The following is a 26,155-nucleotide window of genomic DNA, read 5'->3' on the forward strand; positions in this document are numbered from 1 at the left end:
AAACATTAGACATTCAGTTCTGATTTGTTTCAAGCCGTATTAAATATGTTAGACAAGGTGAGACTAGCTCCAGTTTAAGAGAGAAATGTTGGTATCTTGAGGATAAAGATATCTCAATGTTGACAAGTCATGATCAGATTGTAATGTTGTATTTGTTCCAACAGAAAAGGCAAACAAAGGGTATTACTAAGTGCCTGCAGCTAATGGTCACACTAGTGGTTTACCATGCCAGCAGGTATTGACACTATTACATGTATTGCACCCTTAATAAATATTATTTCCTGCATCTGTGTTTAACCAAGGCAACATGTCCAATGAAAAATGGGCAGGCTAGATTTCTACAACAGGGAAATAGAGAAGTGAGCAATAGTGGGGCAAACATACTTTTGAAAGTTGCTAAAACAAACACTTATGCAATTTGATAAAATACCAAAAATACATTATCCCACAAGTCCCCTACTTTGACTAAATTAATCATTCAAATCAGCACACCCATAGGCCTGCCAAACTGAATCTTTCTCTATTTGTTCATTACAGAAATATGGTCATCTTACCTCACCGTTCCAAAGTACAATTCCTCTCTAATGTTATGGTATGAAGTTATTGTTATCACTAAATACTAGTTAAGATAATAGTTGAATTAGCTTCCTTTCTAAAATGTCAGATAATGTTAACTGTCATAACCAAGTCATGCTATTATCTTTACAATATTAAACCACTACCTGCCAACCCTAACGATTTGGGCGGTAGTCTACCGCTTTTGACATGTTCCTATACCGACCTACCGACTTAGCTGGCTTTCCCTACCGATTTTCAATCTTCTCAAACTATAACAAATAAAAATGACACTCCATAGACACTGGACTCAACTTTTGGCGGACACCGTTTGCAGCGTGTCTGTGATCGCATCATACAAACAGTCCTCTGTGTTTCTGAAAGAGAAACAACGTGCAGACCGGAGGTAACGCTGCGGGAAAGGCAGCGTTACCCCCGACGAGGCATTTGAGTCCTGCAGGATTTCCCCGTTAATATCAGTGTCTCGAAAACACATGTTTTCCGGAAGCATCCTATAGTGTCTTAACTGAAAGAGGACCACAAACACACACAAAATATAAAACAATTTTGAGATTTGGGGATATTTGTCTCCCATTCTTTCACTTTTTCTGACATTTTCAACACCAAACATGTCGTTAATGTCTCTGTTTAGTGAACTACAGCAATCTGAAAGCGTACATTATTTATATCACACTTTATCAGTAGAAAAATGCAGGAAATGACTTTTTTAATGCAGTATTTTCTGATTTATGGCACAACACAAAGATATTTCGCTCTGTGCAAACCTTTGACTCTAATATGTCAACAACATGAAACAAGAACATGAACCTGGCTTTATCCAATGTTCATACAAGAGTTCTACATCCAGACACATCCTTCATCATTGTCTCAACTGAAAGAGGACCAGAAACACATTAAAAATATAATAAAATGTGGAGACTTTGGGATATTTATCTCCCATTCTTTTACTTTTCGGGCATTTTACAGACCAGACATGTCGTTTATGTCACTATTTACCAAACAACCACTTTTAATTGAAAAATGCATAACATGATGCAATATATGTTAAATACATGGTTTATACATGTAATTACTGGGGTTTCATTTCTTCTGATTACCTAATTTGGGCGTGCACATTTGCCGAGCGCAAACCTACCTCTATTGGATTTGGAAAGGTTGGCATGTATGCTACGTTGTTTCCCCCTGGCTCTTCTCCCTCTCCTCGAAAAAATTCCCGGGCATTTTTTACTTCTGTCAATCAAACATGATGGCGCTCTGGTGAGGAGCTAACATTAGCCTTAATATCAGTGCTGAAACTTAAAAAAAAATGGAGCTGATTGTTTCAACTGTGAAAGGTAAATGACGGTTCTGTTTGAGGTGTTCTGGTAAAACTACTATTACTATTATTATCATTGTTTATCGAGGTTTAACTGCGACGAGCTAAGGCTAACTAGCTAGGTTAGCTTGTGTAGGTGTGCTAATGTTAACAGCGGTTAACAGTCACCTATGCTTTTGATTTATGTCCTTGTCTTTGCTACCTTAGTCATGACCAAAATCAATGGAAGTGGATTTAAGATTTCAATACAGCATTATACAGCATAAGATACAAAGCTAACAGTAACTACGTGAGTATTAAAAATGATGTTGAATAATTATAATGATGATGCAATCAGATAACCTAGAAAACAGGTCTGCGAATCTTTGGACATAAATTGTGCTAGTCAAGGAGAATTAAATATATATATTTATGAACTCAATAAAAACACCAAATATGTAATGGTCACGGCTTCTCAATTTATGAAGAGGTGTTAGCTTCTAGTTATTTCACATCTTTGAATACTTCCACAACTTGTGAAGTGTATGGGATTTAACAATAATTTATCTAACAATCAATGGTCAGCAACACAAGATTAGCCTCATTTTGTAATTGAATTCTTTTTTAAATTGCCACAACACAAACATTAAAAGTGATGTTTTTTTTCTTCTATTGCAACACTTGGAGAAACATTTGAAGTGTTTTGTTTGGTTAACATTATCTTGATTTGCTTTTGTTCATGCACAGGTCTCACAGAGAATCTGCTGCAGAAACAGACAACAGATTACGATCAGGTGATAGAGAAACTCTTCTCTGAAGTTTCTGGCCTGGAGGATTTCCCCAGCATACCAAATCCACAGGTAGGATTGTTGGTAGAAGAGATGATGACTACAGATTGACTGTTAATGTAACTCAGTCCCCTAACTTCTAAACTAAGTTGAACAATGTAAAGTCAGATCTATAAACTTGGTTTGTGTTTGACTTATAGCATTGTGACTCCTTTATATTGCTATACATTTGTAGAATTTATTAGTTGATGCATATTTCTTTTTCGTACTCATCTTACAGCTGGAGGAGTGTGCCATCCAGCTGTGGAACTGGGCAGTTACCAAGAATGTTGGCACCACTATAAGTAAAAATCTGAAAGCTAAAGGTACAATTCCAGTTGCATTATATATTTACATGAACATTTTACTGATGATCATTGCATCTGAAATACCCAGACACACTGTCTGAAATTTGTGCCAAATGCAAAAGAGGAGAAACCACAGACATGTTACGTCACAATGAAATGTTTTCACCATCCTCACAGTGCGTCATGTGGCATGCAGCCTGCTGTACTGCTGTGAGCCTGAAAATCCACCAGAGGGCGTCATTCGCAAGCAGATCCTGGTAAGCAATACTGTAGGCTCCTTCTATGAGTGCTCAATTTTTCAGGAGGACGAGGTCTGTTTCTCAGTGTCTAATCTTTACAGATGGCCAGCAAGACAGGAAGAACCTGGCTGGAATGCAAAAATCCCCAGATGGCAGATAAGTTCTTACGGCTTGCTGTGAAGGTAAAGAAAGAAACTGAGAGAGATTAGTTTAGAACAAACACCAATACAGTTTTCCTTACAAAATCTACCACATCCAATATCTCCAGAGCCTGGAAACTCTCTATGCCCAACTAACATCCAGAGGGGACGGAGCAGCTGACATCACTTCATCCAAGGGAGATGTAGAAAAGGATCTGATTCGAATTATCTCTTGCCAGGCAGAATCGGTGAGCTGCGGCACATGTGATGTTCAACACCTTCAATGTGAATATTTGTTCTTGTGATATTTGGCAGCTGAGGAAGTGCTATTCTGACGGACTTGCAGTGTGAAGTGTGAGACAGTTAAAATGTTAACTGAACAATGAGAGGGGGAAATCTCATTTGTGCTGATAGAAAATGTTAAATTGTTTGCTGACATTTAACATTAAGTTCAAGTCTCTTTTTTTGCAGGCCTTGGTTCAAGGGAATAACCATGATGCTGTGGTCTATATGCAGCGCTGTAAAGACATGCTGCAGCGGCTACCAAAGGATGTATAAAAACTCTCTGTTATAACTATGTCAACATCTTTTATTGTGACACACGTGTTGAAAGTGTAGGGGACAGTAACAATGAATTATTTGCTTCCATACAGACTGCCTATCTCTCCATCATGTGCTACAACTTTGGAATAGACACTTACAATCTGAAAAAGTTTGAGGAAAGTGCATTTTGGCTGAGGTAAATATAATGCTACATTTCAACCGAAAAATGCTTGGACACAATGCAGATTGAGAGCAATTTGTTATTTTCCGTTTTCAGCCAAAGCTATGCAATTGGGAAAATGAATGTGAAGTACGCACCTGGATCTGAAGTCCAGGTAAGATAATGCAAAACAACATTTTGTAAAATCAGCGGTTACAAATGAAAAAACATGAACTGTACATCATCACAATAGGCCAAGGTCTTGAGGCTCCTTGCTTCTGTTTATTTGGAGTGGGACTGTCAGAGGTTTCAGGAGAAGGCTCTAAGTGCTGTCAGCTTAGCCAACAAGGTGGGATATTATATATATTTCTCTAATTACATTATATGTTTGCATTTGAAGCACTTGCAGAAAAATTCTCTATAAATGCTTTGCGCTGTGCAATTTGACAGGAATTTACGAGCGCCTCTGGGCTGTACTTAAAGATCAGAATACTCGTGAGATGCGGGGCCTCCGACGATCATATCAGAGCAGGTTAGTTATCACCCATACGTCTTTGAATTATTTATACAGAACTTCATTTTCATCGACAGCAGTGGGGCGTCAGTGGCTGAGAGTTTAGGGAAGTACATTCATGAAGGAAATGTTGCTAGTTTGTCGGATTCTCTGAGGCTGCTTTTGAAAACTCAATATGGCTACTGAAGAGTTGAATTACTCCAGAATAAGTGTCTACAGTAAAGTAACTATTAGGCTTTCACAAGTCAGACGTTGTAGTAGAGCTGCTCAGTCTCATATTGTGCTAGCACTGACACATTCCTAAGTATGAGTTAAATGCACAATTAAAAGCAGGTTATATGCATCTTATTTCAGGACTTAATGAGACGCTGGAAGCTAAGGTATCTCTTGAAGTGTGTCTGAGCACAGTGAAGCTACTCATGTCTGAAGACAGGTAATATCTTCAACATCTTTGCTAGCACTCTCACTTGGCAGAAACTCACATTGCTGAAGACGAACATGTGCACACAATCTCATTTGCTTCTTTTAAGGAATGCCCACTTGCTATTCTACTCTGAATGATATTTGCTTTGATTTTTCCAGAGAAGTGCTTGCATTTGACTATTTGAAACGTGTGTGTCAGCACTTTGAGTCGTCCCCTGACCTGGGAACTGCTCTCGTTCTGCACATTGAGCTGCTGCTGCAGAAAGGCAGGGAGCTGTTGGCCAAACAGAAGATAGAAGATATCATCACTGGTAACAAGTCTTTGAATCAAACAAATATCTTTTATTCTATTTTATATAAATGTAAAAATACAAAACTATACTAGAGACGTATATCGCATCAGAGTGAACCAAAAGACGGTGCAGTGCAAACTATTTAACTGCTCCATTTTACATTCAGTGTTCGACCCTGAGGCCTACTTAGAGCCCGAACTCTGATTTCGAGGTTTGACTTTGAAGAAAGAGTTCCTCAACCTGTTCACTCGAGCCTAAGGGACTCTCACGTGTGATTGTGAAAGCTGATATTCTATAAAATAAAATTTGAAAGGGATTTGATATATATATATATATATATCCATCCAGAGACAACATCCTTTACTACACCCAGTGACATAAAACTCATGCTTGGATAAGTGCATGGATGTTTGTTTATGTTTACATTTTATTTGAAGAATATCAGATTTTTCACAGGCTTGATTAAACATGGTTAATTTTATAATCATGTAGCTAATACGCTGTAGATGTACCTCTGTATTAGTTTAACCATCTATTACACCCATACAGGCCACTATACGGGAAAACAGCTGACTCCACAGGCCCTCACAAGACTTCATGTCATGCTGTGGGACAAAGCGTCCAAACACTTTGAGGTAGGCTAAACATAGCCTTGTTTATCCTTAATTCAGAAGGTATATATACACATGTATAGTTATCAGCATGGTAGGAGGCTGCTGGGCCAAAACAGTTAGGATAAGTTCAATGCATGAGGTTTCATTTCCACACCAGGATAAATAAAGGAAACGTAATGCTCTATCTTTCTTCCCAGGCCAAAAACTATTCTGAGGCTCTTCAGTGGTATAACTACTCGTTGAGTTTTTTCAAGGCGGGTCAAACGGAGCCCAATTCAGCCAAACTGCAGAGGAACAGAGCTTCCTGTTTCCTGATGCTCAAACAACTGGAAAAGGTAAGACAACTTGAGCGCAGCAGCAGGTCAGGGAAGTGAATGTGTGGTGCAGTTGGGGGTCAAAGGTCACCAGCCACATTGGCAAATGCTCTTTTGAACACTTTATGTGTGTGATGTATGTTTGCATGTACATGAAAACTTGTGTTTTTTCAGGCCAAAGACGCAATTAAAGAAGCAGAGAGATGTGATCCTGACAGCATTTTCACCCAGTTCAGTGTTTACAAGATTGCAGTGCAGGAGAACAATGTGGAGAAAGGTATCTGCAAACATTAGTCGTGTGATACAAGCTGTTTTGGTAGTAGTGTTATAATGTCATTACTGCCACATGTTCAGCATATTCTCCGTGGTGAGGATGTTGATGTGTACCAGCTGTAGAGGCAGTGAATGCGATGGGACGTCTGTCCAAGAGTCCTTCTGCCAGTGAGGACGGGCTGCTGGTTTCTGAGAACGCTGCCTCCAATCTGCTCAGTCTGGCTGCTCAGATTGCTTTGGAGGTAAGACTCATCACAGGACTCTACTCAAGTGGTAAAAATAGGATTTAATGGGAAACTAATGTGTTTGCTTTGGTGGACTTAGTTCCACAGTGTGTGCAGTGTGTGGGTGGGAAGCTGAAGAGGAGGATGTCCTTGTCACAGCACTGACCTGTGAAATGTCCTGATAGCAGATGTCAGAGCATGTTGCACCCAGGGTCCAAAATTGACTTTTTAGTCAATCTGCCAGTGGCTTGCAAACAAAAAACATTACTGGCTAAAATATGATTCAACCGGCCATTACACCGCAAAAGAGTCAATGTCATTGGAAGCAGTCATTGTATTTCCCCGCCCAGCCGCTTATCAAGTTTCAAGGCTTTATTTTCATTAGCACATTAGCTACAGTGTAGATACTGTATGGTCATGAAAAACGTAGGTCACAGGCTCCTCCAACAGTGCAACATATATATAGGACATAGAACAAATAAAACAGATACAATCTGTAAATCTTTGAAACATACTTCCACCATGCGAGTGTAGGGACAGTTGATAGTCATACGTTGCATGCCACCACCTGTGTGAAGAGTTGAAGCAAAACAAAATGGCGTCATTTCACTTGTTGTAAAGAGATTGGATTAAAGTAGCTACTTGTGTATGGTAACTGACCTCAGTATTATTATCCCCATCATAGATCTTTACTTGCATTTGGCGAGTGGCGGGTTGTAGTTTTTGGTCTCACCTTTCTGGATAAGCTTCTCACTGCTGGGTAAAAACAATCAATAACAACAATCAATTCAATATAAAACATCACTGAATGACACGTCTCCAGTTTATCACACTAAAACATACACAAGTACTGATACATGTTAGTGTTCCGTTTTGATTGGTTTGTGACAAAGCTCATATTGTTGAACAAATAGCTCAAAACGACATGTATTAACTATTATATTATACTGCAAGTATTTTAGTTACTATATGATTGTAAACATTATGATTGGTGGGTGGTGGTATTAATGAGGGGGGTCCTGGTTCTCCTGTGACAGAACGAACAGCAGGAAACGGCCATGAAGGCTCTGGGGAGCTTGTGTGAAAACTCCAAGGATGAATCTCAGGTCCTCACTGCTCTCAGGTCTGTGAACTGCAACATTCAGAGTTAAAAACTGTGCCTGCATGATCCATTTAGTCATTATATCACATGGAAGCTTAAAAGGAATAGAAAGCCAGAACTAAGGCGGTGCAATTAATCGTATATTAATCTCGATTACGATTTTGGCTTGCAACGATTACGAAAACAACGTAATCGAAATAAAACGATTATTATTTTTATTTAAAAAAAAAAAAGAAATGACATTTCTTTTTTTCATTAATTGGTTTGTCAGTTGAATTATATTTAGAGTTCAGGGTAATCAACTGTTAAAAAAATACTGTTCACATTTTATTTTTCAATAAATTGATGTTTTCAAAGTAAATGGATAATCGTTTTTAAAAATCGTGATATCAATTATTAACCAAAAATAATCGTGATTATGATTTTTGCCATAATCGCACAGCCCTAGCCAGAAGCTCACAGGTCTGTTACATAAGAAAGCATTAAAGACACATGTGGACTTCCTTTTAGATCAGCAAGGTGTTTAAGCTAGCAAGGCGTTTTAGGCTGGTTTCCTCTCCCTTTCTGACCCTTAGCTACCCTTTGTTTTCACTGCTGCTTTAAGAACAGAAATAATACATTTCAGATGCCACGTTTCTTTGTTTTGCTTATATTTTGAAGTATGCAGTGTCATGTGTTGAGGCTGTAAACAAAACATAATGGCAGAGTTTCACACGTAAAGTGACAACATTTAGTATAGAAGGCTTAGGTGCTTCGGAGAGATTGTAGCGAGTCTTTTAGTTTTCCGTACGCCTCTATGATCCACTGACCTATATTCCCTGCTTCTCCACTCAAAGTGTGTCTCTGTATAATACAGTTAGTAGGTGAAAGAAAGGAGGTCAACAGCAGCTTCTCCATTCATCTTTTCACAGGTGTTTGGTTCGACTTGTGCTTTCCACAATGGAGAAATCGAGAGAGGAGATGAGGCAAGGGTAAGGGGAATTACCTAACACAGTCTGATTATACAGCAATATTCATGCAACTTTATTTAAATACACATATTTACTGTCCGTTTACTGTCCGTTTACATCATTTCTCTATGTAGGAATGTGGATATGGAAGTCCTGCTGCCATATCTAAAGATGGGTGAGTACATATGCATCTTGGGTTGAATTGCCTTTCTGTGAAGACATTTCTTGCTGTTGGTCAATATAAATTACATATTTATTTTTGCCCTTTCTGCAGCTCTGCAGAAAGTTTCACACCAGAGTCGCCTGACTGCGGAGAAACGCACAGAGGAAGCTAACTGGTTCAGGAAAATTGGTACAGAGACCCCCTCCCTGTCACTTCAATCTGACATGGAATGCTTTCGCTTAAGATGTTGCATCACCTTCACTTTGTGTGTGTGTGTGTGTGTGTGTGTGTGTGTGTGTGTGTGTGTGTGTGTGTGTGTGTGTGTGTGTGTGTGTGTGTGTGTGTGTGTGTGTGTGTGTGTGTGTGTGTGTGTGTGTGTGTGTGTGTGTGTGTGTGTGTGTGTGTGTGTGTGTGTGTGTGTGTGTGTCACAGCGTGGAACTCGGCTCTGCAGTGCGAGAGCTGCCCTGACAGAATGAGGGATTTCTTCGTGCTCTCATACCAGGCAAGTTCCCTTTTTACGAGCTCTGTCAGGCTGATCGATCAGTATCTACAGTACGTGTGTGAGTCAATAACAGCAGAACAGGGAGTCAACATATTGTTTTAGAAAGATAAACATATCAGTGTGAGATAAAGATCCCTTTGTCCTCTGTCTTCGCCGTCAGCAGAACACCTTACTCTGTCTTTCTCCATGAGATGGTATCTGAGAACAGCCCTACACCTAGAAGCTTCTGCTGGGGGAAATTGGGGTGTTGGATTATATTTTAGGGGTACGGTAATATTCAGAAGTGATTGTTGAATGAATAATCTTTCCAAGTCTTTCCTGCCACACATTTTCCAGTTTATCTTGCATTCCAACCCGCCTTCAGACCACAAGCCGCTGCCTTACTCTCTCTCTGGAACAGCCAGTGAATGGCGTGTAGCTAAATGTTAATATGTCATGAGCTTGAACCCGCAGCTCTCCCAGCTGTGCCCTCCTGATCGCACTCTGCTCGTGGGCCAGAAGACGTGTCTGCTAATGGCCGCCGCCGCCTCTCTGGAGCTCTGCAGGAAATCCCCTCACTCTGGCCAGGTGTGCCTCCCACTCCCTCAGCCCCTCTCCCACATTTAGCACGTTCTCCATGCACATGAATGGAAATGTACCACATCACTGGTGCTGGTGTAGGTGTTTCATTTTGGTCCGTCTGCCTTTGGAGACAAAGTGAACACTAGATGGCGATGATGAATCCAAAGTGAATGTTCTGTCTCTGTCCACAGACCGAGGATCTCACTCAGGCTCTGGAGCACATTCAGATCTGCTGGGAGGTCTGGAAAACCCTGAAAGCTTCAGGTACCTCAAAGGAATCATTTACCACCTAAATGGTGCTTTTTTTAATCAATGACTTACCCTGTGGTTACCTTAAAAACCTTTGATTTACCGATATGCCTCCATGAGCAATAAAGAAGAGTAGGGGGACTTCTTACACTTGGGCAGGCACATAACTGTTCATGCAAAAATATGTATTTTGCTACCAAGACTTAAATCATTTCGCAAGAGTTGTGACCCACTTTTTCTTAAATGAATCAAGGATGTTCTTAATTTAAGATGCTTTGTTCGATGTTTGAGAAAAACACATTTTCTTGTGTGAGCTATTTATTTAGTTGACATATTGACTTAGGTATTTTTACTATCTGAATAAAAGCCATGTTTGTTATTAGCACGTCTTCCGTGAATCAGAATGGAGCTAAATAAAGTATTCCCACCGTGTTCTTGCAGGGAGTTTCCCAAAGGACCCGACCGACACGCTGCTGCTGCTCTACGAGTTTGAAGCCCGGGCGAAGCTGAACGACCCCAAGGTGGAAACAGTCCTGGAGTCTGTGTTGGAGCTGGAACACGTCGAAACCAAGGTGGTAGAGACCATTGCAGGTACAAAGAAAAAACAACCCATGCCTTTAAAACCCTTCTGTCATTTCTTGCCTGCCTGCTGGCCCCTAAAGAAACACACGTTTGAGGGTCTGCAGTAACATCTTCCCTCTCTCCATGCAGCCTTGGCCATGGAGCCCCCTGCCCACTACCCTCTGCTGTGCAAGAAGGCCTTGAGGGTGGCTCTCTCGCTGCACAGGAAGCAACCGCAGGCCGACCTGGCCCGTTGCAGGCAAGCCAATCACCGCTCTGCATGAAAATACGCTTGACATTTCATTAGCGATGCGTCCCCCCAAAGTGCTTATCAGGATGAACGTGTTTTCTGACTGTGAGCCTGTCTCTGTGTCCCTGCTCAGGAAGTGTGTCCACAGCCTGATCAAGCTGTCCCTCCCGAGCGGCGTGTCGGAGGTGGAGGCCCGGGTGCTGGAGGAGGTTTGGGACTACTACGAGGAGGCCCTGTCCGTCATCGCAGCCGCAGTGAGTCAGCACCAATCACACAGCGCCTTCCCCTGGCACCCGCCTCCTGCTCCCTCCAACAGACCGGCTCCCCGCTATATAATTAACCCCCTCTCCTCCACTCCATGGCCGCCTGCTGTTCTAGAAGCCTCTTTTTTTTATCAATGGGCTTTCAGCAGCACTTCAATTAGCAGATGCTTCCATTCACAACCCCCTTCCTGCCAATTTGAATGTTAATGTGCTGTACAAGTCATCGTGCTGCCGGTGAGCCGCCGCTCTGAAAGAGGCATGAAATGATGGAGACATTACCCTGCTGAACAGGCAGAGACTATTTCCCCTTCTCAGTTGGAGTTATCACTGGAAAGCTTTGGAACTCTTTGGATCAAAGTGAAAGCCCCAGATTAAAGAAGTGTGTAGAAGGAATGGAACTTTAGAAATGTTAAAAAACCTTCCAGTTTGTTTACGGTCTGTTTGAGACTCCAAAGGATTAGTAAAGGTTAACAAACAGGATTTGGGGAAAGTGACTCCCCACTTTAAAAAAAAAAAAAAAGCAGATTTCCTTCCATAAGTTTGGCTTCGGTGAGTCACCCAGATGTCCTTTTGAACGTCTTCCTGCTCCTCTCCTCTGCAGCCGGACGACTTCCCGGAGATGGAGACGCTGTGGCTGCTGACGCGGGCCTGGAACACGGGGGTCCTGCTGTACAGCCTGGCCCAGTACCCCGAGGCCGAGAGGTGGTGCGGCCTCGCCATGAGCTTCATCCGCCACCTGGGGTCCCTGCAGGAGAGCTACGAGACAAAGGTACAGGACGGGGGAGAGGAGGGGGGGGGTGGGTGTAGCTGTGGAGCATTATAGAGGAGGAATAGTCCTGCATGTTAGTAGGGGGGCAGCGTTCCATTTATCTGGATCAATCATCGGTTCTTTGATCACCGATCCTAAAAGAAAACATTGATACACATGATCTCAAAACACGCCCTTATTTTGAAATTCAGAAAAAGTATTTTCACTCAATGTGGCATACGTGAAATGTCTGAAGGAGCCAAAAATAAAATGTTGAACTGATATTTAAGTTCTGTTTAGTTTGAGTTGTTAGTTGATATAAATGTAATTAATGTTGTTAAATTAGTATTTAATATTGTTTTATATTGATGGCAGGCCCCTGGATTTGTTTGAAATGGTGGCAGACTTTGTAACATCAGCAGATATCATGTAGTTTCCCTAAGAACCAATATATCTCATGGTGTTGATTTACACACCTACTGGTTATAAAGTGCAGAAACCCCACTCAACGGTTGTTTCTGGTGAACCCACAGATGTCTGGACTCTACACTGAAATCCTGGACCGGCTGGACCGAGCCAAGAAGAACCTCATCATGGAGGAATAACTGACCTGCTGTCAGCCCCGTGTTAACTGTGTCTGAACTTGATCAGTTACAGCAGCTCGTTCCAGCTAAATGTTATCAATGTTTTTGTTCAAATGTTCATCAGTTTCCTCAGTGTTTATGTAACTGTGGGGTCTTCTGACACACACCACATCCAGTCCAGTTTGTCTTCAGCCTGGGTCTTTCGTTCCCTCATGCTTCCTACCTTTTTCTAATGTCTTCCGTCAATAAAGACAAAACAAATGTGAATAATTGTTACACTTATTTTCAAATCCACGGAGGGGGGGGTTTAAAGTGCAATAACAAGCGGATCAATATCATAACTGAGTCACATATTTTATTTTCAAACAAATAAACTCGTCAAGTCCCAAAATAAAACCCAAACAAAAGTTGCAGGACTGTTCCCTCATGACTAGGACAAGGAAGACCATGAGGCCGAGTGTCCTGATAGGCTGTACCACCTGCAGTGACAGGAAGGAAACTACTGTACAATCAAAGGGTTCATGTTTGCAAGCACTTACTGCACAGATGTGCTATAACATAAACATCATCACCCAAAAGTACAAACAAGAACCCTGACCCCCCCCCACCCAAAAAATAAAAGCATATGTCATCATTTCTCTCATCAGAACAAAGACCCTCATCAATTATACACACACAGAGGCATTCAGGTTCGTTATATACCACATCCTCAATGGAAAGAGTTCAAATGAAATCAAGTTCTTTGGGCTTGGACATGGCTGACTGAGGTATGAATACCACGCACATTGTTAACAGTCAGCTGTATTTCAACTAAACACCAGAGAGGACCAATGCTAAACTTCTAATGATGTATTGATCAATGCTCCTGGTTTCTGTGATATTGTGTAGGTTTCTGACTGCATCTCTTTCATTATTTTACAATATATATATTTTTTAAATCTATACACCCAGACACGTTCCACAAGAAATCACATGTAGACAGGCCCTACTCGAGGGAATTGAATTCCCAACTGACTAGTTAAGTTTTCCAATAGGTATTTGAAGAGAATACCAACAATACAGCACATTTGTATGGAAATTATATCTCAAGAGTAGCTCAAACTTTACTTACCTGACATTTGTGGTCTATAAAACATGTTTTATTCCCAGTTTGATTCACACATGCATGAAGCACAGGTGAGGGGGCTCTGCTGGGGGCTTATTTACATTGTACAGCTACCACACCCTTTGAAACAGTCTGCAAGCAGTTTATAAATGGCTCTGTTCCCTTCGGTTATTCCCTGAACTCTGGTTTTGACACAGGTAATGACAGCTGGTTTAGCAGTGGTGCCTGGCAGGGGGGCACACCTGTTCAGAAAATGCCTGCAGGTACAGGTGCTCTGTGGGTGGGAGAGAGCAGGGGACCCAGAGGTCTCGGTTACCACTTCCTGTTGGGTCTGGCTCTCGAAAAACAAGAAGAAAAAAAAAAACTTCTGTTGCACTCGTCAAGAAGCTGAGGAGGAAAAAGTTCACAGGATCGGGGGGCGTTCCACTTTTCTTCAGACTTACTCGCTCACATGCACACGTTAACACACACATCTGCATGGTGGGGGGAGCAGTTTCAATCCTGGCGATGCAGCCGACTCAAAGGTTACCACGCCGACGGCCTTCAACAAGCTCACGAAGAGAGAGAAGACACAAAATACAGCCTGATTACGCCGTTAGGTTGCCTTTAGCTTAGCGACAGAACCACCATCAGCACTTCACACCTGACAGCTCTGAACCCTCCGCCCTAACGTGGCCTTTCAGTCGGGGGGGGGGAATGGTATCTGTACGTGAGAGATTCCTGACGCACTAAGAGCTCGATACAGAGGTTCAGCACCTGCCAACAAGGACTCATACATGTATAGATAGGCTACACAAAGCATGTAGGTTTTTCTTTTTAATCAAACCCGACTTTAGTGTTATTTTTTGGTAAGGGGACAGGGGGACAATTCAAAAAACAGGTTATATTGACTCTTTAATCGTTAGGACATCCAATACAATTATTGTCTTGTTCTACCCGTTTTAAGGCCACCGTCATGGCGGCAGATAGGACAGTACCATGTGACCATTCAATCAGAAGAGAATCCTCTCGGAAGGCAGAGAGTGTAATCGGGCGGTCTGCTGCTCAACATGAGAAAGGAGGCGCCGGCTGGTCGAATTGTAATCCAATGGCCAAATTATTTCATTAAATAGGAAGAAAGGTTGAAATACGGGGGAGAAAAGGCGCCCACGCGGGTGAGACTTTCATCTATTGCAGAGGTGAGACTTTGTTTTAACTATTGCACTCAAGTCAGGCCTCCTGGCAGTTGGAGGACACAAAGAAAATGGAGAAAAGAGGAGGGTATTTCCTCTCTTTTCCTAAATTGTGTGCAGCCTCCCTCACAGACAACAGGTAGTCACAAAACAGAATTTGTATTCGATGTAAGGCAGTTTGGTGTTTTGCAGAGAGCCCAGTTACACTTCTCTACCCCCGTCCTTTACACAGAGCAGCTAAAAACCACAAGCAAAAAAATCCCACAAAGAAAGAAAGAGAAAAAAAGAAAAATGAAATCTAACAGCCCTCCAAATTGACAATTCTAGTGAAGTGTAAAATGTGTAGTTTTTAATATGTAGTAAAATCTCAGTGGGATTTTATCATTTATCTTGTGATTTCATAATATAAATGTAGAGATTCACAACGCATTTCTTCCTCTTGATCTGCCTCGCGAGATGTCTTTATCAGCCGCAGCGCAGAGGGCTGGCAGGCGACCAATCAGCAAGCTGCTTCGTGATAAATAGATCACCAGTTTGTCGGCTCCACTAATTTCCTCAGTCATTATAAACAAGAGACGACTCCTTGAACAGTACCATCAGCAGGGCTCGATCTTATCCAGTCTTTTTAGAAAAAGAAAAAACAAACCTTTATTGGTCTTCGCTTCTCGTCTTGCGTGTCTTTTTAAATGTGATTTGATGAACATTTACAAAGTGTTCCGACTCGGTATGATTTGTCTCTGGTTCCCTGCAACTTTTCTTTTTGAATCCCGACTCCTGTAACATTCTGATCTTCAGTCAGTCCCAGTTCACAAAAGGATTTATTCCTTTTCCCTTTTGTTTTCATTTGACATAATTCCTTTGGAATGGCATTTCCAGTCTTGAATGGATTTGTTGAGAAACTCATGCAGGGGTGTGCACAGTCACAGTAATGGTGATAAGACTTCTTTTTCATTTAGAGAGTAACATAATGATGACACTAAAACTTGATATGAAACATATCTGCAAAAAGGAGGTGAGGAGGGGGGGGGGGGAGGCTATTTGGGCTTGGGAGGGGGGGGGGGTCTCTTGGAGGCAGGAGGGGAGCTCTGCAGCGCCGCAGAGACGAGGGGGGGGCAGGGAGCTCAGAGCTTCTCTGAGGAGGGGATCCAGATGTAGGGCCCGGACTGCTCCTCGATGATTAGCTTGATTTTGTTGTAGATCTCCTCTAGTGAGTCACCCTGTACGATAGCTGGAGACACAAAAACACCCACACAACATTTGTAGCTTTTCAGGCAAACAAGACTCTCAGAATAAATAAAATAAAATGTCCACTTATCTTATAGGAAAGGATTATCTTTACTAATAAAAAAACATGATCAATAGGATCTGGACCGTTAAGCTACAGTATTAATCAGGTTGTTGTTCGACAGAAAGAAAGTTAAACATATATTTATTTTTAAGTAGTTTTTCATGCAAAAAATAAGCGATATGTTTTTTTAGTTTATTTGGATGTTTCATATAGTACATTATACATTTACATGTTAAAAACCTGGAGGATCTGACATGTTGATTGATTAATCAAGCAGTTGTTTGACGGACAATGAGTCTGCAATCTTTCTCACTAATTGTTTTTCAGTCATTTCTTTAGCTAAAGTGCCAAAGATCTGTCTAACTCTTCTACGGCTCGTCTTGTGTGATGGACAGACAGCTGAACTGAACATGTTTGAGTCTTACATTTTAAATGTAGAATATCATTTACAGATAAAATATCATTCAACAAAAAATCTGTCCAAATCTGAATGTGTGACTCAGAGAGGGGCAGCGAGACCGACCTGTGAAAAACTCTCCAAAGTCTTGCTCCAGCTTCACCGCCTTGTCAAAGACTTTATTGGCCTGCTCGTACGTCTGCCTCTTATTCATCTCCCTGAGAGGAGAAGAGCGGAGGTGAGACACACACACACTACATGTCAGACGCGTTTATCCAAAGCGACACACACACACACACACACACACACACACACACACACACACACACACACACACACACACACACACACACACACACACACACACACACACACACACACACACACACACACACACACACACACACACACACACACACACACACACACACACACACACACACACACACACACACACACACACACACACACACACACACACACACACACACACACACACACACACACACACACACACACACAAAAAGCTCAAACTTACATTAGGGCTTCAATGGATTTTGGTTTAATAAAGATGGCGATCGGATAAAGTTGTGCTTGCTGCAGTCGTTTGATGGCGTTCCCGGACACATCCAGGATGCAGTGCTTCCCCTGCTGGAAGGGGGGATCGGGGAAAATGTTAAAATCTTCTACGATTGATTTCTTTTGAATTTCTCAGAAACGTTCAACATTTGTAACAGTACATTTGACACAGTAATACTTGTATTTGTTGTAACATTTCAACAACAAATAATGAAACCACGTTCACTTGTAGATTAAGTGCCAATCATTTGTGATATCTAGATTGTTTTTGTTTTAAAAAAAAAAAAACACACAGGTTTGAGGAAATAGTGAATATTTTCTAGATGAGTTCCAAGCTCGGACCCTCCATGAAGCCACTGTGCTCACCCGCTCAGCCACAGTCCGGACCGAGAGTATGCTCGTCCCGTACAGGTTCTCGTTGAACTGGCCGGCCTCGATGAATTTATTATCCTGAATGTCTTTCTCCATTTGCTCCCGCGAGCCCACAAAGTGGTAGTCCTGTCCGTCCATCTCGTTCTCTCGCCTCGGACGAGTCGTATCTGCGGAGGGAGGAAGAGCGAGGTTATTTTCATGCCCACTGTTTCGCTCGGTGGTTCTGTTTGGGTACGATTGTTGCTGTGGACTCACGAGGTACGCAGGAGCCAAACTTGTGGGGGAACTCAGAGATGAGGTCATCATTTACTCTGTCCTTCATCGGGCCCAGGATGATGACAGGCCTCGTGTAGTGGACTGCACGGAGAGGAATAAGGGAGGTCAGGGTGCATAAAGAAACAATCACTCGTACTTTTAGTTACAACTGTAGAGAAGGGATTGACTCACTTTCCTGTCGAATGACCGGCTCGTAGGAGAGAATCGTGTCCTCCTGTCCCTCTGTAAAAACAAAACAATCAAAAAGTTTACACCTCATTTAAAAAAAGGAACACAATCAAACTGGCATGGCTGATAAAACACCGGGAGGAATATTAATTTGCAGTTGTCATTTCACAGGTAAAATGTTATTCATCCGTGTGGGCAGTGTGAAAGAAACCATGAGAAATGAAGGTGACTCACTCGAACTGCTTTCACTGTCACTTGTGTTGGATGTCAGGCATTCTGCAAAAGCACAAGAGAGCGAGTTGCAGATCATTTAATAATTTTTTTTTTTTTTAGATTAAAAAAGTAGAGCCACAGTGAAATTACAACTTATTCTCTTATCGGTGAAAATAATTTCTCACCAGACTCAACAGCATTATGCAACAAGAAAAAAAAGCACCTTGCTTCTCGACATGTAGGCCATTAAAAAGGGTGGGAATAAAGAAAGCAGAAGTCTTGCTTGGCGCGGAAGCCATGCTCTCGTAATATTAGGGAAGTGGTTTTAGGTGCAAGCAATAGGAAATTAAGTGTTTCCTGTGACAGTATCCCAAATGACCAACAATCCCCTGGCCAACGCTTCCTATTGCTAGATCTGTGCCGGATCTCATTTCAGGGAAAAGACAAAGAAAACATGGAGGCGTTCGGCCGTCCACAGGAGGGAGGCAGGCTGACTCGGGGGAGCGGGCGAGGGGGGAAACGTGTTTCCAACACGGAGAGAAACACTGACAGTTACACTCAGCTCCGTGTGACCTTATCTGACAAAACTCTGCTAACAAATTATTATAACGTCCCCATGAGACATCCAGAATAAGTGTAACGCTCACTCAGCCTCACTTGTGAATGCATCTTTTTGTGAAGTAGTATTTTGTGTGTGTGTGTGTGTGTGTGTGTGTGTGTGTGTGTGTGTGTGTGTGTGTGTGTGTGTGTGTGTGTGTGTGTGGTTTAGCATTCCCAGCTGGGTCTGCAGTGACAAAGCATTTTTTTCTCTGGGCTCAGGGGACAGCTGCTTGACACAGTACAACCACACACTTACTCAAACTCTTTGATCCATAAAAGTCATCGCTTAACCCTGGGAAGTCCTAGGTGTCCCGACAGGTGAGAGCAGAAACCAAGAGAAGAGAGCAGACAGGAAGAAGAAGAGGTTAGTGAGAGTCGGGGCGGAGAGGAAGAGGAGTGCTGCTCGCCAGGCCCGCTGACACACGCCGCTGTACTCATTACGCCTGAGCCCCACTTTGTTCATAGTAAGCCACGGCCTTTCAATGACACAGGCCCAATCCCATTAAAGTGGGATTTTGTCCTGTTAAGTGTTAAAGCTTCTGTCCAGTTAATGAGATTCCTCTTGTTGTGGGTCAGTGACTGACTGCAGGACTGATCAGGACTTATACAAGGAGCAGCATGGCCGTGTTGGGAGGGCCTGTGTGTTAACGCAGCCACGCACACACACCCGGCTGGCAGCACACACTCCTCTGGAGCCCGTAGACAGATGCAGACACACCGGAGAGACCCCCCTCCCTCCCCCCACACAGCTCGATATGTGTGTGTGTGTGTGTGGGGCATCTCTCCGGGACAGTGAGAAAAAGGGATGAGAGTGGTGCCGTCACACAAACCATCCCTTGGAGGTGAGCGGAAAGATGAGAGTTGAGAGACAGAACTGAAGCATGAAGGGGATAGGACGAGAAAAAAAAAAAAGCCACAACACCACCCCGCCCCCCCCCTCTATCACACAGCGGGGGTACTCACGTTCAGACTCCACCAACTCCTGCACAATATTCTCCTTGCTCTTGTAAAACGGGAACTTGCGTGTCAGGTTGAAGCTTTTTTTGCGCTTTACTTTGACTGGCTGCTTGTCGATGTGTGGGTGAGAGAGGGGGAGGAGGGAGGGGGGGCGACGAGAGGGTGAAAACAAAAACAGAATGGGTTTCATTGAGGGCACCCATGCAAAAAAAACAAAAAACACAAATGAAATGCAAAACAAACAATACACATCAAATAATGAGATATGAGAAGCAGGTAATGGGTGGAAATGAATGGCATATCAATGTGAAGTAAACAGGCTGCTGTTTACCCACTTAAAACATTAGGCTGGATCTGTGTGCATTAGAGATGATACAGACACAACAGCACAGCTGATTTACACTCCTGCAAATTACATCTGACAGGTCCGCCTCTGATAGACATTTAGGAGGAGCCCATTTCTTAATATCAAGGAGCCGCCGAGGTTACGGGGAGCTCTCCTCTCCTCTCCACGGAGCTTCTGTAATCTACACAGTAATACGAGCTTTTGTTTGTGCTCGCTCCACAGAGCAGGTGCTGGTCTCTCTCCCACACACAGGGGGAGGCAGGCCGTCTCCCTGGTAGCCCAGCAGCAGCTCTGGAGCCTCGCTGCGGCGGGGCGGGGGGGGGCAGCTGCCCCTCTACACTTACCCTGTTGGACTCAATCATGCCTGTCCTGGCGTGGAACTTGACCGTTTTTAACCTGGCCCGCTCCTTCTTCTCAACTCTGGGGAGGAAATACAAAATCATTTGTTTTCGTCGTAGCATGAGGTGAAAATAAAAAAGGATGCCGACAGTGACGGATACAAAATCTGTAGACTAACTTTCAAATGAACATAAGGAAGGGCCACATTTAAAAGTAGGATATTATTTACATACATTTTGCAAGGAATCACATTTTAAATTAAATGAACAGGGTGAGTTAAATGAATGAAAGTTATTAGTAGGGATGCTCCGATCAGGGTTTTTGGGGCTGATCGCCGATCATGATCAACGGAAAAAGAATCGGCCGATACCGATCCGATCATAGGGTGGGTGGGGGCTATGGGGATCTTCCATCCAAGTGTTGTATTGTGTAGCAGAGTTTCCGTTAGCCGGTAATTACCGGACTATGACCGGTAATATATGCTGATGTTTAGAAACTCAGTTAATTTTTATATTGCTTCAGTTTATAAATCGTAACGGATCAAAAAGTTCAGATTCATTTTTTAACACATGATGTGCAACATAATGATTACATTCAAATGAAGTAGATTATTTAAGTTGACATTAACGTTGGATAATAACACGGGAGCCTCTCTCTTTCCTCCCTCCTGACAGCCTGTCAGTATCGTCTCGTGCAGCTCACTGATCCAGTAATGAGTGACCCGACAGTGAAGAATAAATAACTAGTTTAGCTAGTTCCAGAGGTAGATAAAATAGCTAAGTGTGTTAGGTCTAACTCTTAGTGTTTGTTTTGCCCACCGGTCGGTCAGAGCGGGCGGAGCTGTGATCCGGTGCGTGTCTCCGTCAGCAGCAGCTGATCTCTCTCTTTCTGCTTCACACGCGTTGCTTACCGCTATTTTATTGTCTTTTTCGGACACCTTAAAAAAACTGCCAGACTGGTGAAGCCATTTTGGCGAGCTTCTTTTGCAGCGCAGAGAAAAGTCTCGTGTATTTTGCGTCATCTGATCGGCGTTTATAGAGAAACCCGATCACACGATTAAGAGTGAATATCGGCCGATCGATCGGAGCATCCCTAGTTATTAGTTCAGTTATCCAAAGAGAGACTATGGATGTGAGTTCTTAGTTAATATAATAATACATTTCATTTATATAGCACACTTTAAAAACCACGTCACCTCAAGGTGCTTCACAATGCCATGAGGAGAAAAGAATAAAAAGTGATCTAAGGAGCAAATTGAATCAAATATAGTAATATATAAAAAGTTAAGAGCATAAAAGGTTAGAATAAAATAAAAGTTGAGTTTTTATAGTGTAACAGCAAGAAACGACTTCTTGTATCTGTCCTTGTGACAGGTGGGCGGGGCTATCGATGATGGATAACACACAAGTTAAAGGGGAACACAAGTTAAAGGCTGGGGATGAACGGTAGCATCCACGTTAGCTTTGTGTTTCGTTAGCAGAGGCGATGCGTACCTTTTCTTGCTGGGGATGACCCCGATCTGCTCGCTCTCTCCATGCGGGGTGACGAGCCTCGCCTGCCACCACTCGTCATCAGAGGCGTTTATGACGTGCAGGATGTCTCCGTAAGAGAAGCTCAGGCCTTGGCTGGGCAGGCAGCTGTCCCTCGTTCGATCATAGTCAAACAAAGCTCTGAGAAAACACAAGGCTTTGGTTACACTCCTTCCTTCCTTCCTTTTATCTTGAGTTTGTGTGCTGTGATTCCACTTCACTAACATTGAATTACCCACACATGGCACAAAATGGCAGCGATGATTTTCATGCATTATATTTGTGGTTTCTTTTTCTTTTACAGTGGAAACTGTGATTGTTTTCTGGGTTGCATTGATAAAACTGTAAAAAAATAAATAATCAAAAAGCGTGGGAAAGGTTCACTCCTATACAAATGCTGTTTAAATAAATTGCCCTTACAGTGTTCATTTTGGGTCTTTTCATTCAACAGCACATGTCAAAAATCATTGACAGTTAATTTACGGTTCTGTTTATAATGAGGAAATGCATTGAAACCACTTCCAAGGGTTGGTTTTGTAGACGATTTGCACTCCTAAAAAAGGTCTGTAAACGGCGCACTACTGTTTAACGCTTTATTCTAAATATAGTTTGAAAAAATACAGTCAATTTTTACAGAACTGTACTGCACTGTATTTAAATCATACACAGTAGTCATTTATTGGGAAGAGTAATTCATTTTTTTTTTTTTTTTAAAGCTATATTACAAAATTAACATCAACTGGCAGGCTGTGCATTTCATCACTTCATTAAAATGGTAATCTGCAAAGGAAATAAAGGAAAATCAGTTGTTTTCCAGTTATAATCAACCACTTAGAGACACTATAAGAGATTCCTATTTCACTTTGTTTGCATCCGGTTTGTGAGCCAACCATTATGAACAGTATGTGGAACATGGATGACGATGATAAACCTGTTGAAGTAATCTAGTGTCTTTGTAAACAAACAAACAAACAAACGTATTCATTCATTCATGCATTTCCTCTGAAACTGTCTACCTGTTGTTGCCACATACTTTCCACTGTAGACAACCACTGTTTATTGTCTGCCAGAGTGCGTCACAATCTCGTCAGACAGGTAAACCCACATTTCATTTCTTAAAAAGGTATTAATACCGGCTCTACTGGTATTAACTTGACTTGACCTACAAGCTTTTATATACAGGTTATATTGCCGGGGATCAGTGGGGCAGAGAAGTAGTGGACCAAATAAATTATTTCCCAACGGTTAAAGATTTTTCCGAAGCTGCCAACTGAAACTGCAACTGACAGTAAATGAACAATGTGGCTGAAACTGTCATGACGCAATCCAGTGGGAGATTATCAGCTGGAGCGCCTAACAAGGAAACAAGTGCACTTTCTAACACAGGTTGATAAGTCATATTCAAATTCATAGTCTTAACCACTCCATAGCGCCGTGACACACTAACAGAGAGAGTGGGAGAACATGTGACACATGTTTTTTTCCTTTCAAAAACACTTCAAAAAAGGCTCAGCTCCTCCACATTCCTGAGGCGGGGCTGCGAGGACATGGCGGCTCCTGCATCAGCCGGCTAGCTAGACAGCTTTCCCAACATAACTGGGAGCTGAGTCACCGCACAGGAGCAGGCGAGGCTCTACATGCCTCACAGGAGTCTATAGGAGACACTACTCTCTCTGTAGTGGGCGTCCAACCAGATAACACCTATACACTTTGGATGTATCCCAGTGAGGTCCAAACCTAATCAATCTAGTGATGTAACTATTAGGTTTTGGTTAAGTGAAGCGCTTTAGTGGAGATACGGTGGAGCACATGGACGTGACATCACCCAGCGCTCTCACCTTGACCCCGGCAGGATACCACCTGGTTTAATTCCTAAACGAGCATCCATACAGTTTGGCCCAAAGTGTCATATCTCGGTTCACTTTCACAAGCCCCCGCTGTCAATCACCATTACACAGAGGAGAGTCAGTTTCCTGTGGCGTGAAGGCAACAACAGGGGATGCCCGTCCGCCGACTATATGATAGTGATGAATTGTTTCAACTTCGTGCCCTAAATAAAATCCTATCCTGTAAAAAGCTCAGTGTGGAGTTTCATGTTTCATCCCTGACAGAGTGGCTGCTTTTTGAAACACGTGCTTCTTCAGCTGTGTTCTCCCCCGCAGAGCACAGGTTGATTACATAACAGTTACTATTTTGAATACAGATCTTAAAAGATTATGTTGTGAGTGCAAGCATGACTGTGTGTGTGTGTGTGTGTGTGTGTGTGTGTGTGTGTGTGTGTGTGTGTGTGTGTGTGTGTGTGTGTGTGTGTGTGTGTGTGTGTGTGTGTGTGTGTGTGTGTGTGTGTGTGTGTGTGTGTGTGTGTGTGTGTGTGTGTTTGCTCCAGCCTTACCTGACATAGAGGGAGCGTTTCTCACTGGTGCGCAGGGATCCTGACCCTGAGCTCATGCTGCTGTTCATCATCTGCTCCCTCAGGTCGTGGATCTTGGACTCAAAGCGACTGTACTCTGCGTTGAAGAAACGGACAAAACATTTCAAAAATAGTTCCTCGAGCATAAATACGTTACGTACCCAGGCATTGGAAGAAATGTCATTTTAGAAATCATCCTGGCCAAAGCTATTGTTATTCATGTCACTAGCCCTTTAACCACCAAGGCAGGCTATGAAACACATATTGTATCGCATTATAAATATGACAGATAGAAAAAACAAACAATTAAAACTATTTAAAATTACATACATACTAATTTGGCTCCAGCTTTTTTCACTCATGTGAGCATTTTGAAAATGATAGTGTTTTTGTTGCGATAATAAAACATCTCATTCCTTGACGACCCCCTTGGACTTTAAACTAGCTAAACTAAAGGTTATGGTGGTAGTTACAGTGTTCAGACCTAAATTGTGCTCTCTTGTTCTAGACCCGTGAGTCTCAGTTGCTCTGCAGTGAATCGAGGAAAGGTTCAGCGAATCCTTAGGCTGATTAATGACCCCGGGAACAGATGGTTTATCACAGATCTGCCTTACACATCCAGTATTGTCTCATGTCAGGTAATTAATTACACAGATTAATTAAGTTCAACATGGGCTCTTTAGTGTGGTTAAAAAAAGGAAAAGGCCTCCAACAATTTCAAATGCATGACCATTTGTCATAGGTGCGTAAATCCAGTTGCTGCTCGGGAGCAGGGGGATGATGAATGAATCCACCTGGACCTCCTCATTAACAACGCTCTCATTAGCCGCTGAGCGCTCTGAGCCTAGCTGGAACAAGCCAGGCCACCTCAGCACACAGCTAGATCAACAGACCGGCAGATGCAGCTAGAAAAACAAGTAGGCCGGGCGCTCATGTGATCACACAAAGGAGGCGTTGGGACCACAAAAAAAAACTGTATAGTGAGCAATCAACTTAAATAGATCAATAAAGATAAGTCCATCTGAATGTTTTGAGAAGTATATTTGTCAAAGCTGACAAAAGAACAGTAATCACAGTTAAAATGATGTGTTAATTATTCATGTTGCTGTCTAGTATAAGCTAGAATCCCATCATTAAAAAGGCATATGATAACATATGCTATTTCTCTAATAGCCCAACATCATAATTAGCCTATAAATAAAACCAGGGCAAGAGAAAACCGTCTACATTTATTCCACATATCTTATGCTGGTCAATTCCTACCTTACAGCTTAATCATCCATAGCTGGTAACACTTCCTGTAACTTGAACAACACGAGACCAAAGTCCAGATTCAGTCCAACAAGCCACCAAGAAGCTTTGAAAAACAAACATCCATGCCTTCAAAAAGGGGATTCAGGCCAAGTTAGTCCAAGCTCCCGGAAGAAAATGTCTGGGCAGGTGCAAAGACAAGCTTCAGGTCGCTGAACTCTCACCCCCTGCCGATACCTAAAGGGGATCCAAAGCAAACACACATCGTGCCTCGGGCCCGGTGCCAGCCCTCCGCCCTGGTCTCTGCTCGAAGGGTTAACAATACAACAGGGTGACGCTGCAAGGTGAGGAAACCAGACACCGCCTGAATGCCTGTAACCAGGAGCAACATCCTAGCTAGCACTCCTCACACAGGGACAACAAACGAAAGAAACAGCCATTCAGAATCGTCCACTTGTCTCTCAGGCAGCTGGGGAG

General features: G+C 42.6%; 3 protein-coding genes across 7 annotated transcripts in view; 1 reads left to right on the forward strand and 2 right to left on the reverse strand.

Moving 5' to 3' along the window:
- Window positions 1–1,846, reverse strand: part of kdrl (kinase insert domain receptor like) — a 53,733-nt gene extending 51,887 nt beyond the window's left edge. Inside the window, exon 1 of the mRNA XM_079672253.1 lies at window positions 1,712–1,846. The gene's annotated coding sequence lies outside the window, so the exon portion shown is untranslated. The remainder of the gene's footprint in view (window positions 1–1,711) is intronic.
- On the forward strand, window positions 1,758–16,180 carry tex11 (testis expressed 11). The gene is made up of 29 exons (XM_079672254.1): window positions 1,758–1,910; window positions 2,618–2,730; window positions 2,939–3,023; window positions 3,183–3,262; window positions 3,346–3,426; window positions 3,513–3,632; window positions 3,856–3,936; window positions 4,038–4,123; window positions 4,205–4,262; window positions 4,341–4,436; window positions 4,538–4,619; window positions 4,956–5,034; window positions 5,184–5,335; window positions 5,867–5,952; window positions 6,129–6,266; window positions 6,420–6,522; window positions 6,636–6,760; window positions 7,780–7,865; window positions 8,756–8,809; window positions 8,929–8,969; window positions 9,069–9,146; window positions 9,390–9,460; window positions 9,914–10,027; window positions 10,213–10,285; window positions 10,712–10,861; window positions 10,982–11,090; window positions 11,215–11,335; window positions 11,946–12,113; window positions 12,626–16,180. Exons 1-29 carry the CDS (start codon window positions 1,883–1,885, stop codon window positions 12,695–12,697), a joined length of 2,730 nt encoding a protein of 909 aa, XP_079528380.1. The 5' UTR covers window positions 1,758–1,882; the 3' UTR covers window positions 12,698–16,180.
- dlg3 (discs, large homolog 3) overlaps window positions 13,012–26,155 on the reverse strand; it is a 75,329-nt gene continuing 62,185 nt past the window's right edge. For 4 of the 5 annotated variants that reach the window (XM_079672262.1, XM_079672263.1, XM_079672264.1 and 1 more), the window contains 11 exons: window positions 24,410–24,524; window positions 21,982–22,158; window positions 20,494–20,569; window positions 19,810–19,909; window positions 18,268–18,309; window positions 18,037–18,087; window positions 17,845–17,946; window positions 17,584–17,756; window positions 17,177–17,289; window positions 16,765–16,856; window positions 13,012–16,181 (listed from right to left, as the gene is read on the reverse strand). In XM_079672262.1, coding sequence (XP_079528388.1) covers window positions 16,075–16,181; window positions 16,765–16,856; window positions 17,177–17,289; window positions 17,584–17,756; window positions 17,845–17,946; window positions 18,037–18,087; window positions 18,268–18,309; window positions 19,810–19,909; window positions 20,494–20,569; window positions 21,982–22,158; window positions 24,410–24,524 — 1,148 coding nt within the window. In that variant the 3' untranslated portion in view covers window positions 13,012–16,074. Of the gene's footprint in view, window positions 16,182–16,764; window positions 16,857–17,176; window positions 17,290–17,583; window positions 17,757–17,844; window positions 17,947–18,036; window positions 18,088–18,267; window positions 18,310–19,809; window positions 19,910–20,493; window positions 20,570–21,981; window positions 22,159–24,409; window positions 24,525–25,690; window positions 26,148–26,155 lie in introns of those variants that run through there. The other variant, XM_079672265.1, reaches the window with a different exon arrangement.

The sequence above is a fragment of the Notothenia rossii genome, assembly GCF_949606895.1.
Source record: "Notothenia rossii genome assembly, chromosome: 3".
Classification (NCBI taxonomy): Eukaryota; Metazoa; Chordata; class Actinopteri; order Perciformes; family Nototheniidae; genus Notothenia; species Notothenia rossii.

Excerpts from the sequence above, each read along its gene's own strand:
- tex11 (XM_079672254.1), top strand. The coding sequence starts at position 1,883 with ATGGAGCTGATTGTTTCAACTGTGAAAG. Across the intron at positions 4,124-4,204 it reads GAAAGTGCATTTTGGCTGAG|CCAAAGCTATGCAATTGGGA; the intron begins GTAAATATAATG and ends TTCCGTTTTCAG. Across the intron at positions 6,523-6,635 it reads GGAGAACAATGTGGAGAAAG|CTGTAGAGGCAGTGAATGCG; the intron begins GTATCTGCAAAC and ends GATGTGTACCAG.